This window comes from Electrona antarctica, assembly GCF_951216825.1.
Source record: "Electrona antarctica genome assembly, chromosome: 15".
In the NCBI taxonomy this organism is placed as follows: Eukaryota; Metazoa; Chordata; class Actinopteri; order Myctophiformes; family Myctophidae; genus Electrona; species Electrona antarctica.
In genome coordinates, this window is record NC_136796.1 from 40,880,229 (window position 1) to 40,901,828 (window position 21,600).

The window sequence follows — 21,600 nt, forward strand, 5'->3', positions numbered from 1 at the left end:
AATAAATGTATATTTAAATTCAAATTGTGGCTTTCCACCTGATATGACACCTTATTTTACATGGCATGGAAAACTTCCATGTCATGTCATACAGTCATACAGTCATACAGTACACTCCCCTGCTCCCCCAATAACATCTCCAGTCCTGACAAAAGAACAATGAGATTTATGTTAAAAATCTGTGACATTTCCCTTTAACACGCACGCACGCACACACACACACACACACACACACACACACGCGCGCACACACGCGCACACACACACACACACACACACACACACACACACACACACACACACACACACACAATTTACAATTTACAATTTAGGCATTTAGCAGACGCTCTTAATCCAGAGCGACTTACAATAAGCAAGAACAAAAAGCATGGGAATACATCACATATGTAAAAATGCATTTATCGCGAAACATGCGTAAGCTAAGAACGTGACTAGAGCATATCTATATAATGACACTATACATATAAACTATAACTAGAACATATCTATATAATGACACTATACATATAAACTACACATATATGCTATACTATGCTGTACATATATACTATGAAGTGCTATGACTACATACAATGCACTTGTTGTGCTGTCTACATGACATGCTATAAGTCTGTTTCAAATGCTATATAAGTCTAAGAAGTGCTGTCTAAGGGGGGTAGGGTAAGTGCTATGGGCCATGATGGAGTCTGAAAAGGTGGGTTTTCAGACTACGGCGGAAGATCGGGAGTGATGCTGCAGTTCTGATTGCAACGGGAAGTGCATTCCACAGTTTTGGGGCCAGAAGGGAGAAGAGTTTGGGACGTGTGGAGCGTTGTCCCGGCGTTTTTAGTGAGGGTACTTCCAGCTTCCCTGCGTTGGCTGATCTGAGTGCGCGGGAGGGTTTGTAGGGTTCAATCATGCTGGCAAGATATGGGGGAGCCATACCTTTGGTTGCTTTAAATGCCAACATCAGAGTTTTGTATTCTGTGCGGGCAGCGACCGCTGCCCGCACACACACACACGACCGCTGCACACACACACACACACGTCCAAGCCCAATTACACGCACGTGCACACACACACACACACACACGCACGCACACACGCATCCCAGAAAGCCTGCATACTCTCCCCATAATGTGTGTTTCAAGGGCATCTGTGTCCAGTTGACAGCCACAGGTTGTAAAGGCGTGGGCTGATAGAGAGAGAGAGAGAGAGAGAGAGAGTGTGTGTGTGTGTGTGTGTGCGTGTGCGCGTGCAGTCTCTAGGGTTTTACTCGCTCCAGCGTTCTGACAGTTGAGTCACGCTGTCTGTCTAGCGTGCCCAGAGCATGGCTCTGCTATGGCCGTTATATAAGCTGTGGCCGTCCGTCCAGGGCTCAACGCATCCCACCCAAACAGAGCAGTTAGCGCGCACGCCGCTGCGTGTGGCGTGGGCGCACAGTACAGTACAGTACACCGGGTCATGGGTTTGAGGGGCTGACTTTTGCATTAGCCCATTTTTACCTGAGATCCGATTCAAAAAAATGTATTCTACATCCTGACAGTTTTCTGAAAAAGCTATGTTTCTATGTCAGTCGTTCTTCGACTTTTCAAAAATAGTAGACCTACAAGCTCATTGGTGGAGCTTGTAGATCTGCTATATGCTAAAGCACAACATGATGCTAACACCAAAAGGGGTTCCCGCCCAAAATGGGTTAGAGCAGTGGGTTCCCAAACTTTTCCATGTCAAGGACCCCAAAATTGACACTAATTATTAACCCGTGGAACCCCATTTGACTTTTTTACGGCTCTAGCAGTGATTCTTCACCTGTTTAAATTCAAGGACCCACGGTGTGACATGCATATTCTCTTTCTCTCTGTCTCTCTCTCTCTCTCTCTCTCTCTCTCTCTCTCTCTCTCTGTCTCTCTCTCTCTCTCTGTCTCTCTCTCTCTCTCTCTCTCTCTCTCTCTCTCTCTCTCTCTCTCTCTCTCTGTCTCTCTCTCTCTCTCTCTCTCTCTCTCTCTCTCTCTCTCTCTCTCTCTCTCCCTAGGAGAACGAGTGCATGCGTATCAAAATCCTGGGTGATTGCTATTACTGTGTGTCTGGGCTGCCAGAGTCTCTACCTCAGCACGCCAAGAACTGTGTGAAGATGGGTCTGGACATGTGTGAGGCAATCAAGTAAAACACGCACACACACACACACACACACGCACACGTGCACACGCACACGCACACACGCACACGCACACACACACGCACACGCACACGCACACGCACACACACTAGCTAACCTACACCATATTACAATTAGCACTTTTGTCAGATACTCTTATCCAGAGCGGCTTACAATGTAGAAGGTCAGTGTGTGCCATGAGCGTTTGTCAAACAATATATATTTACGCACCCACGCACGCACGCACGCACGCGCACACACACACGCGCGCGTGTGCACAAACACACGCGCATGTGCACACACAATCACATGGGAATGTCTGTCAAACAGATTAAATGGAAGCATGCAGTGCCAGACTGTGTCAGCTGTGTTTGTACTTCAGATCAAATGTGAAAGTCAGACGATAAGCTCACTGCCCTCCTGCCTAAATAATAACAAATACAAACTTTTTTCTTTTAACCACATAAAGTCATACTGTGAAACCTTTTCAATTCAACTAAAGTTTAAATCTTTCGCTGGTGTACGTTTGAGGAAAATCATTCCACATCCGTTCCAAAACGTACGTTAATACATAGAGTTTCAGACATAGAGTTGCTTGACAAAATATCCTCAACGCTATAGGACGGTGGCCCCTGCAGCATTTGTTTTGGACCGGTGCTTCTGAATTCTGGAACGTTCCAATAGACCACAGACAGAGCAGGGCTGTGGCCAAAAAGACTACTAAAATTAATGCCAAGTTGTATGACTTTAAACCCTAACCGGAGTCTCCCAGGGATCTAAAAGATATCCGATCTGTAAGCTCACAACGCGTCCCATCGCAACGCATTGTGAGTGTGTAGTTTGGCTATTTTTGACAAATGATTCTAGGGACGCTAGGATTTTTAACACCCTCCAATCAATCTCTCTCTCACACACATGCACGTTGATTACACACAAAAACATCTATACACAATGTTTTTTTTTGTTTTGTCATGGTCACAGGAAGGTGCGTGATGCTACTGGCGTTGACATCAACATGCGCGTTGGCGTTCACTCTGGTAACGTCTTATGTGGCGTGATCGGCCTCCAGAAGTGGCAGTACGACGTCTGGTCACATGATGTCACCCTGGCCAATCACATGGAGGCAGGGGGCGTGCCTGGGTAAGACCCCCAAAAACAATACACACCATAGACAACAATGAGTAATGATAGGGGATAAAACAAGCTATACGCAGAGATGCAGTAGTTTTAACCCATCATGGGTTAAAACATTTAGGGGATAAAAGCAGCTTCATGAAAGTGAGGGATTTGAAACGGGGACGGACTCAGCAAAGGCCCCGGCGGTCACCTTTCGTTTTCAACTTGGAAGTTGCGATTTCTAGGGCCTGACTCACACCTAAAAAACATTTGTCTTGTCCGTGTCTTGTGTCTTGTCCCTGTTTAATGGCCGCCCCAATGCATTTCCAATGGAAGCCACATGGTTTGACCATGGGAAGAAAATAAAATATATGTATCTTTTTTTTAAATTCTAGCCATAAGTAAAGACATATCCCAAACAAAAAAACATTTTCTGTGCGTTGTTGACAACAATCAGTCATGATTTGAATAAGTTTGGGTTTTAACTTATTCCAACTTAGCCCCAAGCAGAGCGCACTGATAGCAGACCCACGCACTCTGCTGTTTTGCAAAAATAAAGGGACTCCTTTATTTCTCCCATGGCTGAGAGAGCCGTGACGCCACGTCTATGAGAGATAGACAGCCTGGGGCTGTCGTCCATCAGGGAGCATGAAGGTGCACAGATCATTCCATGGCTAATATCATTCAGCCCATATAGTAGCGCATCCGGAAAGTATTCACACTCCTTCACTTTCACCACATTTTGTTTTGTTACAGCCTCATTTCAAAAGGGATTAAATTAATTTTTGTTCTCGTCAATCTACACACAATAGCCCATAATCACTAAAGTGGATTTTTTGTATGAAAAAAAAAAACTGAAATATCACACTAAGTATTCACACTCTTTGCTATGACACTTGACTAGAGTGCACCTGTGGGTAATTCAGTTGATTGGAAAGGCACACACCTGTCTATATAAGGCCCCACAGCTCACAGTGCATTGGAAGAGCAAAAACCAAGCCATGAAATCAAAGGAATTGTCTGTAGACCTCCGAGACAGAATTGTATTGCGGCACAGAGGTGGGGAAGGGTACCAAAACAATTCTGCAGGATTGAAGGTCCCGAAGAGCACAGTAGCCTCCATCCATCACCGCTCATCACCTGGCAAATACCATCCCTACGGTGAAGCATGGTGGTGGCAGCATCATGCTGTGGGGATGTTTTTCAGCGGCAGGAACTGGGAGACTTGTCAGGATAGAGGGAAAGATTAATGGAGCCGTGCACATCCGTGAGACATCCTGGATGAAAACCTGCTCCAGAGCGCTCAGGACCTCCGACTTGGTCGACGATTCACCTTCCAACAGGACAATGACCCCAAGCACACAGCTAAGATAACGAAGGAGTGGTTTGAGGGCAACTCTGTGAAAGTCCTTGAGTGGCCCAGCCAGAGCCCAGACTTGAACCCCATTGAGCATCTCTGGAAGGACCTGAAAATAGCCTGACCTGAACCTAACAGCTTGAGGGGATCTGCAGAGAAGATTGGGAAAAATAGCCCAAATTCAAGTGTGCCAAGCTTGTAGCATCATTCCCAAAAAGGCTTAAGGCTGTAATTGCTTCCAAGGGTGCCAAAGTACTAAATAAAGAGTGTGAATACTTATGTACATTCAGATTTCAGGTTTCTTATTTTTAATAAATCATCGAAATATTCGTAAAAACTTTTTTCACTTCATCATTATGGGGTATTGTGTGTAGATTGATGAAACAAATGTAATCCCTTTTGAAATGAGGCTGTAACAAAGACAGATGTGGTAAAAGTGAAGGAGTGTGAATACTTTCCGGGTGCACTGTAGTTATTGAAATATCTTTAGACTAAAATGATGGCCGGACGGACGGATCAAAGTTTTATAAGCGTTATTTTTTTAAGCGTCAGCCACTGGCTAAATAAAAAAGCAAGCCTGGCAAACACTACAAATAGGGCAACATAACACCATGACTCAGACAAAGAGGCGAATGAATGCCAGTTCCACAAGAAACAAATAGGAGCGAGATTGCAGTGGAGAAGAGTATTGATCACCACATTGATGACTTGCACCGGCAGCAACAACTGAAGCACGGCTAAAGAAAAAAGCAAACAAAAGATATCAGCACAGGGTACAGAGGTTATTGTACAGTAGTTGCTTATGGATTTGGAAACAATGTGAGGAAATAGCAGCGATATAGAGTTATGGAAGAGATAACATAGAGCAGCGGTTCTCAACATGGGGTCCAGGAACCCACAGCAGCGGTCCTTGAGAGGGTTCCGGGGGGGTCCCCAACTATATATAGTTATTGTTAGATATACCAAATGGACGCTCAACACATTTAATACAGCATCACGTCATTTTAACCACTTAATCAATCCACATTTTATACGTAGGATATCAAAGCTCACAGTGCAGTGTCACTTCGTGCTGCACTGCTGCCCAGCTTGTATACATCTTAGACAGGTGCAATTATGGTTTGACCCTAAAAAAATTGCAACAGAAGGTTTCTCAACTGTTTTGTGTAGTATTAGGTGTCCTTAATAACATACTAAAAGTTTACCAAAGTTTGACCATGCGAAAGGTGTCATTTTCAAGATGGCCGCCGCCAGTTCTTAAAAGACCATTACTCATCCATTATTCATCCTAGACAAGTAATTTTGGTGTCTAACCCTATGTTTTAGTTATGTAGCAATCCAATTAGCTTATATAAATTAGAGTTATGATTATAATAACTAGTGTATTTGAAAAAGTGGTTATAAGGTGGTTATAAGTGGTTTTAAAGGTTCAAAATGAACGCTTTCCAATATAAATTTACATGTATCCTTTTTCCACGTGCCATAATGCCCATCATTGGTGATTTTACTTGTAATTCAAATTATGTTGAAGCTTTCAACAATTTACTTAAGGAATAAATGCATTATTACTGTGTGGTACTGTGAAATTAGTCAAATTGCCACGTGAAGGCTCAGTACCGCTAACCCCTATTTTTTTTTTTTGCTTTTTTCATACTACACCGTTCTATTTCATGGTTTCTGACCATGAGAGACTCAATTGAATACCTATTTTTATTATTGGGTGTGTCTGGACCCTTATTGTGCATATTTACAAGATGGTGGCTACCCGAAATAGTGCTTTACCATGATTTCTACCATGATTGTTGACTGTTTTGGCAAACACAAGCAATATTAATCCATTGGCTAAGATTCATGGCACAGAAGGAACATATTTTCTTGAGCTTGCATATTGTCAAAATGGCTGCAAACATGAAAAAGTGATCTGACAGGAAATTACATTTCCTGTCAGATCCTATTACCCAGGGGGGCAAACCACCCCTTTTTGGATACCTGCATTTGCCATAACATCAAAGGTTGACCACCAGAAATATCTATGACCCAATAGAATCACAACCTATATGGACACACCGGTCAATTTCTTTGCTGGAAATGCAATATGGCCACCACAATATTAGCCCCCATTAGCCTATAATGCGGGTGAATAGGGCAACATTTTTAACTGAGGGATATTTCCACGAAACTTCACAGGTTGATCAATGATATGAATACCATAATGGTTTGTATTGGAAGTTTCCATGATATCCAATATGGCCGCCACAATACTAGCACCCAGAAAATAGGTTTGGCTTCTGAACCAGATGAGCTATAAATACAAACTCATGGGTTCTAACCACGAAAGATATTATTGTTCTGGGGTGTTTCTTTGCAGAAAGACATCCCTCTGGCTGTATTTTGGTTTTGTTCTACTGTTTGTTGGAATTTCCTCTGTTTATGTTGACAATCATCCCTGGCAGGGACGTGCATCGCTGAGTATGGATGGTCTCTCAGTGACGGGAATGCAGTCCCCTGTCCATCTACAGAGCCTGGCCTATGTCAATGAACAAGACAATATCATGTAGCTGTATCAAAGGCTGCCAGAAAATCTGTTCATGTGCCAGGGACTGGAGACAAGATGCAGCAAGAGCTTCACTCCATTCCTCACTGGGAATGTCTCAGATGCATGCATCATTCTGTGTGCTCTTTATGGGCCCAAAACCACTGGCTCAACTCCAGTCCGCTCCTCTGACAAGTGTCCTGCTCACTGACAAGAGTGACATCCTAGCACACTGGGAAGAGCACTTCAGTGAGGTCTTAAACAGAGAGTCCTCAATTTCCGAAGAGGATATTGCCACGATACCCCAGCTGCCAATCAAAGCTGATCTGGCTGACCCCCCCCCCACCAGTGCAGAGACAGTGAAAGCACTCCAACAACCCACTTCTGGAAAGGCACCAGGAGGTGATGGGTTGCCTGAAGACATCTACAATGGAGGCATGGCACCTGTACCAGGTAATCTGGATAGGGGGAAGTCCCTCCAGACTTCAAGGACGCATCCATAGTGCATGTTTACAAGAGGAAAGGGGACAGGGCATACTGCGATAACCATCATGGTATAGCCCTCCTGAGTCCTGAACATCACAGTAAAGATCTTAGCAAGAATCATCCTCAACCGGCTAATCAGCCATGCTGAGAATGTTGTCCCTGGATCCCAATGTGGTTTCCACGGAGGCAGAGGTACCTGTAACATGATCTTTTCCATTTGCCAGCTGCAAGAAAAGTGCAGAGAGCAGAAGGGTCTCTATATGGTGTTTGTCGACCTCACCAAGGCCTTTCACACAGTCAATCGTGAGGGCCTGTGGCAGATCCCTGGCAAGTTTGGCTGTCCAGGGACATTGATCTCTCTCATCGCGTGATAATGGTGATGCATCCCCAGTCAGGAATGGAGTGAAGCTCCTGCTGCATCTTGTCTCCAGTCCCTGGCACATGAACAGATTTTCTGGCATAGGCCAGGCTGGCTCTAGATGGACAGGGGACCATCACTGAGAGACCATCCATACTCAGTGAAGGGATGTCCGGCTTGGCGATGCACGTCCCTGCCAGGGATGATTGTCAACATAAACAGAGGAAATGCCAACAGAAACAGTAGAACAAAACCAAAATACAGCCAGAGGGATGTCTTTCTGTAAAGAAACACCCCAGAACAATAATACTTAATAGAGGGAAATTATGGTATATATCTCTCGTAGTTAGAAACCATGAGTTTGTATTTATAGCTCATCTGGTTCAGAATTTAGAGCCAAACCTATTTTCTGGGTGCTAGTATTGTGGTGATATCATGGAAACTTCCAATACAAACCATTATGGTATTCATATCATTGATCAACCTGTGAAGTTTTGTGGAAATATCCCTCAGTTAAAAATGTTGCCCTATTCACCCGCATTATAGGCTAAAGGGGGTTAATATTGTGGTGGCCATATTGGATTTCCAGCAAAGAAATTGACCGGTGTGTCCATATAGGTTGTGATTCTATTGGGTCATAGATATTTCTGGTGGACAACCTTTGATGTTATGGCAAATGCAGGTATCCAAAAAGGGGTGGTTTGCCCCCCTGGGTAATAGGATCTGACAGGAAATGTAATGTCTCTTTTCTTTTTCATGTTTGCAGCCATTTTGACAATATGCAAGCTCAAGAAAATATGTTCCTTCTGTGCCATGAATCTTAGCCAATGGATTAATATTGCTTGTGTTTGCCAAAACAGTCAACAATCATGGTAGAAATCATGGTAAAGCACTATTTCGGGTAGCCACCATCTTGTAAATATGCACAATAAGGGTCCAGACACACCCAATAATAAAAATAGGTATTCCATTGAGTCTCTCATGGTCAGAAACCATGAAATAGACACCGAGCTTGCATTTCTAGCTCATCTGGTTCAGAAGTTAGAGCCAAAACCTATTTTCTTGGTGCTAATATTGTGGCGGCCATATTGTGGCGGCCATATTGGATTTCATGGAAACTTGCAATACAAAACATGTTCGTATTCATATCATTGATCAACCTGAGAAGTTTCGTGGAAATATCTCTCAGTTTAAAATTTTGCCCTATTCACCCCCCATTATAACTAATAGGGGCTAATATTGGGGGCGGCCATATTGGACTTTCGCAACAAAATTGACCGGGTTGTCCATATAGGTTGTGATCCTAGTGGGTCATAGATATTATTTCTGGTGGACAACTTTGTATGTTATGACAAATGCAGGTCAACCCCCTTTGCCCCCTGGGTATATCCTTTTAACTTGAAATGGGTGTCCATTTCAGAGAGTTTTAATAGAGTCAAATATAAAATATTGGATTTCACAATGATCTGATTCTATCTCTGCCATTTTGACAAGTCCAATGCATTCACAGGCCTCAAAAACATAGGGTTAGACACAAAAAATACTTGTCTACGATAAATAATGAAGGAGTTAGGCTATTTTAATGATTTTTTGGCCATCTTGGACGCCATCTTGAAAATAACACCTTTCGCATGGTCAAACTTTGGTAAACTTTTAGTATGTTATTAAGGACACCTAATACTACACAAAACAGTTGAGAAACCTTCTGTTGCAATTTTTTTAGGGTAAGGTGCCTTTTTTTCATATATGCCCTCACCTATCTGCTATTTTTGAACTTTGAACTTTTTATCTTGAAAGTATATTGGAAAATGTTCAATACATTTTCCTTTTCTTTTGTCTCACAAGTCTTCTCTTCTAGCGGTCCCTGACACAAAATATTTTTGCAGCCAAATTCATGAGAGAACCTCCTAACCTCTGCACTTCTCACTGCCCGTCTGTCTTCTCATGTCTCCCCCTGTCCCCTCATGTCTCCCCCTGTCCCCTCGTCTCCCTCCCTCTGTCCCCTCATGTCTCCCTCCCCCTGTCCCCTCATCCCTCTCCCTGTCCCCTCATCCCTCTTCCTGTCCCCTCATCCCTCTCCCTGTCCCCTCATGTCTCCCTCCCCCTGTCCCCTCATGTCTCCCTCCCCCTGTCCCCTCATGTATCCCTCCCCCTGTCCCCTCATCCCTCTCCCTGTCCCCTCATCCCTCTTCCTGTCCCCTCATCCCTCTCCCTGTCCCCTCATGTCTCCCTCCCCCTGTCCCCTCATGTATCCCTCCCCCTGTCCCCTCATCCCTCTCCCTGTCCACTCATCCCTCCCCCTGTCCCCTCGTGTATCCCTCCCCCTGTCCCCTCGTGTATCCCTCTCCCTGTCCCCTCATCCCTCTCCCTGTCCCCTCATCCCTCCCCCTGTCCCCTCATGTCTCCCTCCCCCTGTCCCCTCATCCCTCTCCCTGTCCCCTCATCCCTCCCCCTGTCCCCTCATGTATCCCTCTCCCTGTCCCCTCACCCCTCCCCCTGTCCCCTCATGTCTCCCTCCCCCTGTCCCCTCATCCCTCTCCCCGTCCCCTCATGTCTCCCTCCCCCTGTCCCCTCATCCCTCTCCCCGTCCCCTCATCCCTCCCCCTGTCCCCTCATCCCTCCCCCTTTCCCCTCATCCCTCCCCCTGTCCCCTCATGTCTTTCCCTGTCCCCTCATGTCTCTCCGTGTCCACTGTCCCGTGCCCTGCCGTCATCACCCAGGAGGGTCCACATCTCTTCAGTCACCTTAGAGCATCTGAAAGGGTCCTACAAGGTGGAGCTGGGCGACGGACAGAGCAGAGATTCCTACCTGAAGGAACACGGGGTGGTCACCTACCTCGTAATCAACCCCAAGGTCAGACCTCTCATCCCTCACGCAGTCTGCAACCGTGCACTACTTGACTGAGACTGTCCGCATCTTGACATTTTACTTATATAAATAATATATAATTACAATAATTACATTTATTAAAATTACATTTCTACGCCTTTTAGGCTTTGTAAATGGTAAATGGTGCATTTATATAGCGCCTTTATCCAAGGCGCTTTACATAGATTGTGCATTACAGTCACCCATTCACACACACACATTCACACACTGATGCCGGAGAAAACCATGCAAGGCACCAACCTGCACATCGGGAGCAATTAGGGGTTCGAACCCTGGTGTAGCCCGGGTTCGAACCTTGCGGTTCCCATCTGGTCACTCTACCCCTGAGCCACTGCCGGTATCTGTAAACAGATATTGCACAGGGCAGAAATTACAAGTGGTTAATTCACACAAATGGGGTATATCAAATACCATATCATACTAATGTTTAATAAAAAAGTATGGAATTAAATACAAAAGACTAAACAGTCTTTTGTCTTTGGACTCAAACCAAATCTTGTTAATTAAAGCATTAAACATTCAGATGTATGCATTATTGCATTTGACAACCCTAATCTTAACCCATTCTGGGCGGGAACCCCTTTTGGTGTTAGCATTATGTTATGCTTTAGCTATTGAAAAATAGCAGATCTACAAGCTCATAGCGCGCCTGAGTGGCGCGCTACGAGCTTGTAGGTCTGCTATTTTTGAAAAATCGATCGAAATGGGTTAATCACAAAACTTTTTGCAGAAAATAACTTGCCGTTGGCTATTTTAAGCGAAGATGTTTAGTGCAGAGTGAAATCCTCAAGCACACCTTCGTTCTGAACCAATCTCACACAAACTAATTAACTAAAGTCTCTTCTTCCAGTAGAGTGCTGCTATATGAACTCGCCTTTCGCAATAATGGCGCCCGCAGGTACATGCGCCCCAGATTCGGAAGCGGCGTCTACCTATTTATGTCTATGGGTTTAAGTGGTTAATACATCATTTGACTGTAACGTCAAAAGCAGTGGTTCTCAAAGAGTGGTCCAGGGACCCGCCATGGGTTCCAAGTTCTGTAACTCTCAGATTTATGGGTGCCTAGAGAGGTTTAAGAGAGCCACTGGTGTAAAGAAATGTCCACGATGAAAAACAAAAGGAATATTATTATATTACATAGTCATATTTGTCAGGTGAAACACACGCTGGCTCCGTTGTGCATCTTTCCCGCGCTCCAGTTTGCTCATAACATTAGGCAGTGTTATCAGGCGCTCCCCTGAGTCTGCTCCGCTGCAATGTTTATATATGTCTATGGTTGAGAGTGTGGTCTGGGTGTTTATATATGTGACCAGATTTGACTGAGAGCCTTCCATCGCGGAAATTCCAGCTTTTCACCAGAGGAGAAAAAAACGTATTTCTTTTTATTTTTTTCAAAATGAGTTAATAGCACAGGCAGACTGTACTAGAGCATGTCTGAAATAAGTGTCAGGGCTAATAAATAAATGCTTAAACATGTAGCTAGGTGTAATGTTAGAGACCACAGAAGTGAACCTTTCAAGCCTGTTTTCTCAACTCGCTGTTTTCTGCAAGACCTTACTCTATAAGTCATATCTGTAAAACTGCTGGGTCAAACTGAACAACCAATATGTCAATTTGAAGCTATGATTCCCTGCTTTCATATGACATGAAAAAAACGAAAATTCAAAAAAAATCCAATGGCAGTCCCTCAGTCAAATTTGGTCACATATGTCTATGGTTGAGAGTGTGGTCTGGGTGTTTATATATGTCTATGGTTGAGAGTGTGGTCTGGGTGTTTATATATGTCTATGGTTGAGAGTGTGGTCTGGGTGTTTATGTCTATGGTTGAGAGTGTGGTCTGGGTGTTTATATATGTCTATGGTTGAGAGTGTGGTCTGGGCATTGCAGATTTGCAGACTTCCGCCGTGCCCCCTGTTATAGCTTAGGAGGCAGCCAATCATGACTAGGTCGCTACTACGCCATTGGCTGGCGGCGTTTAGGCGGCTCCCATTAGGCTTAGGAGGCGTTTAGGCGGCTCCCATTGGCTTAGGCGGCATGGGGGGTGACTCCCATTGATGACTAGATCGCTATTAACCCATTTTAGGCTGGAACCCTTTTTGGTGTTTTAAGCATTCTGTTCTACTTTAGCTATTGAAAAATAGCAGATCTACAAGCTCATAGCGTGCCACCGAGTGGCGCGCTACGAGCTTGTAGGTCTGATATTTTTGAAAAGTCGTGAAAGTGTGGCGCAAATCATTGAATATATATTTCAGAGCGAACTACATATTTTCAGATGGGGGTCCGTGGCCCAATAGAGATAATTCTTGGGGTCCTTGACATGAAAGCACCACTGACATAGAAACATGACTTTTTTTTTAATCGACCTCAGTCCAAAATGGGTTAAAAACGGGCTGTATGTCAAGGTTTCACCTGACAAAAAGTCTCCCTCTCTCTCTCCCTCCCTCCTGGGTTTCTCTGGCGGATTCAGACCGAGAGGCACACCCCTCTGCTGGTGGTGCGCTCTCGTCCCTCCCTGGACGGAGGGAAGATGAGGGCCTCCGTCAGAATGACCCGCTACCTGGAGTCATGGGGGGCCGCCAAGCCCTTCGCCAACCTCCACCACCGAGACAGCATGACCACGGACAACGGCATGATCAACACCACTGTGAGTAGACCAGCTGGGCACACGCACAAGAATGTCTCGTTCCCACAGTGCTGGACGTTTGCCCCGCACAGTATAATATTATAATATTAACCCATTTTGGCCTGACGTCGAAATAAAAAATAAGTCTTCTGAAAGAATATATATTCAAAAATGTGTGCCGCATTTTCACGATCTTTCAAAAAAAAATTCAATAGCTAAAGTTTAACATAATGCTTAGTTAAAACACCAAAACGGGTTCCCGTCCAGAATGGGATAATATTATAATATTACACTTCCATTGAATTCATATAGCATCTTTCAGAAATCCAAGGACGTTTTACACTAACAAAGTAAATATTCTGCGCACACACTGGCACGCACGTGCGCACAACCGGTCACATGCATAGACTGGAAACCTTGCATGTCCAAAACTTTGTTTTGCCATTTACTTTTCAGTAAAAAAAATAAAAATAACCTTTGGAACAAAGGTTCTTTTAATACTTGCCATTGTTGGTTCGATATTTATAAAACCCAGAGACACATTCACGGCTTTCACTTTTGCATTGCAACGTTTCGAGCTTGTATAGATATGTTGATTTTTTGTCTGTACAAAGAAGTATAGGGCTTTCATATTAATTTACAAAAACATAAAAAGCTGAAATATGGAGATTGGCCTACAAGGTTTCTGTCTGGCGGCAACAATATGCATATGCACAAATCCACTGGGAGAGAGGAGAGAGGGGGGGGGGGGGGGGTTCAAAGGCCCTTGGCTGATGGAGGCCAAAATAGATATGGTTGTTTCCATGGAAACAGAACAGTGGCCATCATGCCTCAACAGCGTCCATTCATATAGCATCATCTAAAGTACATGTATGCATAAGTTTGAATATGAAATAAATAATATAAATATGAATAAATAAACTGCTGCCGCGCTTTATATGGTGGATGTTTTTCCACTTAACGAAGCATGTCTGCCTTCCGTAGTGCCACCTCTCCGTTGCTATTCTTTTATTATCATGCTGCATAATGTAGACTTGTTGTATGCTATATATTCTCTATTCTCTCTCCCCTATTCTAACTCTTCCTGTAACTGCAGTTCACATTTTTCACACATGCACGCACGCACCCATGCACGCACCCATGCACGCACACACGCAAACACACACATACATACACACATAGGGCAGTATTATGCGTGTCTTAAGTACCAGGTCTTATTACTTAACTTAAGACCTGGAGGCGTGATCAATGCCATTTGGCCAAACAGCATTGACCACGCCTCCAGGTCTTAAGTTAAGTAATAAGACCTGGTACTTAAGACACGCATAATACTGCCCATACTATTTTACAGCTGTATCTAATAGGCCTATCTCACAGCCCCCTTTCCACGCCCACTTCCGGTAGATAGTGGTGTCATTTAACATTAGGCATTTACACTTTTTTTCTCTGGAGAATCTAAGTACATTTCCTAATGTTAAAATGTCAAAGACCGATAATAATATGAAGAAAACACAATGGTATAACAACTCAAATAAGTAGAATAAACCTTACCTTTACAAAACGGTAGTTTGTGGCTTGTGAAAATACCTCTTTTAACATGGAAGCCTATGGACCGCAAAAAAAATAACACCACTATCAACAAAAGGGGGCGTAAAAAGGGGGCGGGGAAATGCTGTGAGATAGGCCTATCGTGTGACGTGACAGTCAAGTTGTGATTGTGTATTTCCTGCTCCAGCTGTATCTAATCATTGTGATTGTGTACTCCCTGCTCCAGGACGTGCCCATGGGTCAGTACCACTACCAGAGACGTGAAAGGTGAGAGTGAGACAGGACCATGTGTTTCTCTAACGTTTCCTGTGGGGGTGTAACGATACATTTTAACAGCGATACGATACCTATCACGATACATGGTTGACGATACGATACATGGACGATATTGGTTCATTATGATGATACGATACGATTCAATGACTTGAAATCGATTCAGTAACTATTTAAAATACATTGAGATTTTTCTTCAAAAGAATGCTAAATACCACGCACAAAAATGTAGTATTGATACAATCGATTAATTGCATAGCAAACCGATTCGATACCGATTATTTCCATTGCAAAACGATACGATACATAGTCAGTGTTGCTGTTTTCATTTCGATGTACTTCGATTCTTGAAATTAAATTCGATTTTTACTATATCGTTACACCCCTAGTTTCCACACTCACACACTTTTCACTCCTTCAAACCCAGGTCCAAATCCCAGAGGAAGAGGTTCGAGGAGGAACTCAACGAACGCATGATCCGCACCATCGACGGGATCAACTCCCAGAAGTCAGTACTGTGTTTGAGATTTTCTAACTTTTTTTTCTAACAATGTCCATTTCCTGAAAAATAGCTAAATTAGCCAATCTACAAGCTCACGCAACTTTGTTCATGCTGTGATCTAGTATGTATAGAGCGGCTATTTCCGTTATTCGTTGTACGACGAATAGGGCTTACGTGGTTAAATACAATTCTTACATAAAATGTTTCAACTTTGGTCGAACCTGGATTTTTAGCTGTCTGATCACGATATAAGTCTGATATACAGTAAGTGCTCATATAGACCACGGTGACCTAGCCTGGCTGAACGTCATATCTTAACCTAAGGTGATGTTGAACTTCGGTTGTATCCTGGAGGATGGGAACCGTTGTCCATGACGGCATGCAGCTTTTATGTGTTCTTTGCTCAGTTATTACCTCAGTGGAGTTCAGGCGAACTCCTAAGTTCAACAGCGCTTCTTAACCCATTTTTGGCGGGAACCCCTTTTGGTGTTAGCATTATGTTATGCTTTAGCTATTGAAAAATAGCAGATCTACAAGCTCATAGCGCGCCACCGAGTGGCGCGCTACGAGCTGGTAGGTCTGCTATTTTTGAAAAGTCGTGAAAATGTGGAGCAAGTCGTGAAAAGTCGTGCAAATGTGGCTTCTGGGGGGTGCCTGGAACTACATATTTTGAGATGGGGGTCCGTGGCCCAATAGAGATAATTCTGGGGGTCCTTGACATGAAAAAGGTTGAGCACCACTGACATAGAAACATGGGTTTTTCAGAAAAATGTTAGGATTTAGAAGCCTTTTTTTTTTATCGACCTCAGTCCAAAATGTGTTAAAGATATGCTGTTCAGCCAGGCCATAGGTCATCATGCTCTGTATTGTGGATACAGTGGGGCGTTGAGCCTGTACACATTAGCAGTGACTGCTCCCCTGTGTCTCTGTGTTCATCATCTGCAGGCAGTGGCTCAAGTCTGAAGACATCCAGAGGATTTCGCTGTTCTTTCACAACAAGGCCCTGGAGAAAGAGGTGGGCTAACCAAGTAGTCGTGATTCTGCATTCCTCTCCTCTCCTCGCTTATGCACCCGATTGGCTAGAGTATATAGTTCCACGCCGTAGCCTCGTGGAACTATGTGTCCCATAAACTTGGGAGTTGAGTTCCTTGGCCTGCTGGACGGCGTGCGCAGGAAAGATGCTGATCAGTCTTGGAGTTTGTAAGATTAGCTGTGGAAAGACGCATACAGTACACGCACGCACGCACGCACGCACGCACGCACGCACGCACGCACGCACGCACGCACGCACACACACACACACACACACACACTACTGATATACACACAGGGGGCGATTGCAAGATCTTCTGTCAGAGAGAATTACAGTAGCCAAGGATTACGTATTGTTTACTGGTATGAGTAATTTGTTGATGTACAAAGCCTTGTTGTGCCTTGAGAATCTTGAAAAACATTATTTACTTGAAGACCTCACTTTTGGTCAAAACATGCTGTCCTGGTTCGTTGCTTGTTTGTACATTATATTGTATATTAAAAACATGGCTGTTTTCAGCTGTCAAACTATATGTAAATCTTCAATTAAATATAATAAATCCAAATAATACATAATGAATACTACATAGTCATGAAATGAATTGTTATCACATATACATTACATACATTACATTATAACCTCATAACTACATTTTTGAGGTTTTTGATTTTATTCCATAAATCAGTGCTATTGAACATCCTTTACGTCTGTGTGTTGTTTCGACAATATTGAACCAATGGAAAGTAGTAAAAAACGCATTGGACAAAACCTCTTAGCTCCATTGGACCCTCAAACTGTCTGCTAAAACAGCTAACTCCACCACCTCTCTTCTTCTCATGCAAGTAATTGACAATATCTAATGTCACAACACCAACTTTGATGAAGCAGTATTGCAAAATATAAGGTTTTATTAATTTCCTTAAAAATGTAAAATTTTCATTTCCTAAAAAAATTAACATTTTGGAGTTATGAGGTTTCTTCCGGACAGCAGAGATATTCTGTTCAATTAGTGATTGTCAGCCGGTCATACTCAGCCTATTGGCTATTTTCTACAAAGAGATTTTGTGTATTTCAAGGGGACATATATAAGTGACATATTGTGACTGCTATATCGGGTTGTAATCAACCCGTTTCCGACGCTCTTTTATTTATAAATGTGTGAATATAAAACATATATCCCCTATCGAATCTCTCAATTACACGAACATTGTTCCTGTGAAGCAGTTTGTTTATGCTTATTTATTGAAAAGATAAAAAAAATCCCTATTGTCCTTTTGCATGGCTTACAGGTGTAAGGGACCAGGCACATGTACTGTAGCTCGGTTGTTCTAAACCGAGCCGTGTGATCCGGTTTAGAAAACAAGGGGGGAAAAAGCGGTGGTTCCGGTCAGTGATGGGTTCCTGTTGGCGTTGCATTGTTTTTCTTTCCCCACATAATGCAAATCATTTAGTTCTATTCTCAGAGAATAAAAGATGGCCATACCAAACGATTGTCATACCAAAATAAACAAAACGGTTATACCAATTTAAACCAAATTTAAATCGTTTTAGAGGTGGACAGGAGGTTCCGGACCGGTCGATGGTTCCGGCCGCCAGGCGGCGTAAAAGTTATCCGACCGGATCAGGAACCCGAAAAATGGTGTTGATCCCACAGACCGCCTCTCTCTGCCCACTTGGCTACGATGACCAAAACCTCAAACACAAGCCTTTCGACCCCTGTGAGTGTGAGACCTTAATGGCTCATTGTGTTTTCTCTGCCCTTTCTTTCCCTCAACAGTACAGATCTACAACGTTGCCCGCCTTCAAGTACTATGTGACCTGTGCCTGCCTCATATTCTGCTGTATCTTCATAGTGCAGATCCTCGTCTTGCCCAAGTAAGTGTGAACCTTCAACTCAGGCCAATTTACGGCACTGGTTCTCAACATGGTTGTTTTGGAGGGGCCCCGGGGGTCCTTGAAGGGAGTTCCAGGGTGTCCCTAGTTCTGGTTCTCAACATGGGGTTTTGGGAGGCCCCTGGAGTCCTTGAAGGGAGTTCCAGGGTGTCCCTAGCTCTGGTTCTCAACATGGGGTTTTGGGAGGCCCCGGGAGTCCTTGAAGGGAGTTCCAGGGTGTCCCTAGCTCTGGTTCTCAACATGGGGTTTTGGGAGGCCCCTGGAGTCCTTGAAGGGAGTTCCAGGGTGTCCCTAGCTCTGGTTCTCAACATGGGGTTTTGGGAGGCCCCGGGAGTCCTTGAAGGGAGTTCCAGGGTGTCCCTAGCTCTGGTTCTCAACATGGGGTTTTGGGGGGCCCCGGGAGTCCTTGAAGGTGTCCCAATAGAGGGTATGCGCATGCTTAAAGTGAATGGCACATCGAGTGGCAAAGCAATAGGCAAAGTGAGTTAAACATTGTTGAATGTTGTTTAATGAAATCAGATCACGCGCATACCCTCTATAGCTCAGTTGATATAGTTCTCTCTCTAGGCCGTCCTCAGACGAGCCCTCCATCCTCCATTTAAGCAGGGGGGCCATTAAAAGTCCATAGACTTGACTGGCACATGACGTCACGGGGGGCATGCTGAAATGGGGGGGGGGGGGGTGGTGAATAAGACAAACACAAAAACTTGACTGCAACATGACATCATGTCTGAAAGCCAGAAAAGATAAGTACTGTATCTTCAAAATGATCTATGATTTCCAGTCAGCTATGACGTATCTGTCAGCCTCGGTGTGTGAGATCAGCTCCGGACACACACATGCACGGATTGCACGCGCTCGCGCACGCAGACACATGCACACATACACAAACACACACACACAGACACACACACACACGCACGCACGCACGCACGCACGCACGCACGCACGCACGCACGCACGCACGCACGCACGCACGCGCGCACGTACGCGCGCACGCACGCACGCACGCACGCACGCACGCACGCACGCACGCACGCACGCACGCACACATTCACAAACAGACACATGCACACAGACACATGCACACAGACACACACACAGACACACACACACACACACACACACACACACAGTCACAGTCACACACACACACACGCGCACACACACATGCACACATACACAAACACACACACACAGACAGACACACACACACTACACACACACACACACACACACACACACACACACACACACACACACACACACACTCAAAATCAACAGTCACTGAATTACAACATGCTCCTTCACACAAACACTTAACATCAATTTCCTCTCTTTCCGCTCGTAACATCTTCTAGGAAATAGGAAAGAGCTTTGCCTTAACAGCCTCAAAGTGTCTGCCGTGGCCCACCTCTTTCATTAAGGGTGGCACAGCGCAGAAGGGGAGCTCCACAAGGAATGTTAAAACGCGGATTGTGATGAAATGGCGCCGTGTCTGCCAGGCAATTATGGATCAAGTTAATCAAAGAGTGGCGTCCCTGTAATGACGATGGTAAAAACCCACGGTCATCTTAATTTACCGCCACTAAGAGCCAAAGGGACAAACCCACCCCCCCCCCCCCCCCCCCCCCCACACACACACACGCACGCACACACGCACGCGCACGCACGCACACACACACACACACACACACACACACACACAAACCACTCTAATAGCGGTGACTCTCCTCGCCGTTGTAGACGTGACATCACCTCTTTTATGGGATGCTCTGCAGTATTCTTTTAGCTATACGGTGACGTCACGCCCCAGCACAGTATACGTGCAAATATGGGAAGGGAACCGACTCGCCACGTGTCGTGACCGTGTGTTGGGAGCAGTGGTGGAAAGTAACTAAGTACTTTTACTTGAGTACTGTACTTAAGTACAATTTTGATGTATTTGTACTTTAATTGAGTATTTCCAATTTCCAGTACTTTCACTTCTACTCCACTACATCTCAGAGACAAAATTTGTACTTTTACTCCACTACAATTATTTGAAAACTTTAGTTACTAGTTACTTTGGCGATTTAAATTTTGATTAGAAAACATACATTAACCACTTCAACCCTATACATTTCGGCCATTTGAAAATAGCCGATCTACAAGCTCACAATGCGTCGCGTTGCGACGCATTGTGAGCTTGTAGATCTGCTATTTTCAATAGATTTTGTACACATTTTGAACTTGTGAAATGTCACATTCTGCACAATGAGTACTTTTACTTTTAGTACTTTAAGTACATTTTGATGCCGATACTTTTGTACTTTTACTTGAGTACATTTTGAATACAGGACTTCTACTTGTAACGGAGTACATTTACATGGCAGTATTTATACTTTTACTTAAGTAAAACATTTGAGTACTTTTTCCACCACTGGTTGGGAGGTCCAAACAAAGGTGCTTCTTGCGTGGAGAACGTGGACTATACGTCCTCACGTTTGGTCAAAACATGTTGTCCTGGTTTCGTTGCTTGTTTGAAGCTTTTTGCTTTCTTTGTCTTTTCAATACATGGCTGTTTTTACAAGGTTTTACAAGCAAAGGTGCTCCTTACGTGGACAACAGTCCATTGCTGGTGTGACGATCTCTTTGATAATCCTCAGGGAACTCGGAGACACCCTATTGTTGTAGACTCAGAGGTACTGTATGGCTGGCAGCTTAGTGTGTGTGTGTGTGTGTGTGTGTGTGTGTGTGTGTGTGTGTGTGTGTGTGTGTGTGTGTGTGTGTGTGTGTGCGTGTGCGTGCACGTGCGCGTGCGCGTGCGTGTGCGTGGACTGTGCGTGTCTTTC

At 44.3% G+C, this 21,600-nt stretch overlaps 1 protein-coding gene across 3 annotated transcripts in view; it reads left to right on the plus strand.

Annotated features, from left to right (window-relative positions):
- adcy2b (adenylate cyclase 2b (brain)) overlaps nucleotides 1-21,600 on the plus strand; it is a 104,804-nt gene that overhangs the window by 59,691 nt on the left and 23,513 nt on the right. For all 3 annotated transcript variants that reach the window (XR_013791661.1, XM_079521811.1, XM_079521812.1), the window contains exons 7-14: nucleotides 2,033-2,160; nucleotides 3,137-3,295; nucleotides 10,726-10,858; nucleotides 13,362-13,538; nucleotides 15,292-15,332; nucleotides 15,766-15,846; nucleotides 16,786-16,855; nucleotides 18,651-18,748. Coding sequence is in view for 2 of the 3 variants with exons in the window: in XM_079521811.1 (XP_079377937.1) it covers nucleotides 2,033-2,160; nucleotides 3,137-3,295; nucleotides 10,726-10,858; nucleotides 13,362-13,538; nucleotides 15,292-15,332; nucleotides 15,766-15,846; nucleotides 16,786-16,855; nucleotides 18,651-18,748 (887 nt within the window). In the remaining variant the exon portion in view is untranslated. The remainder of the gene's footprint in view (nucleotides 1-2,032; nucleotides 2,161-3,136; nucleotides 3,296-10,725; nucleotides 10,859-13,361; nucleotides 13,539-15,291; nucleotides 15,333-15,765; nucleotides 15,847-16,785; nucleotides 16,856-18,650; nucleotides 18,749-21,600) is intronic.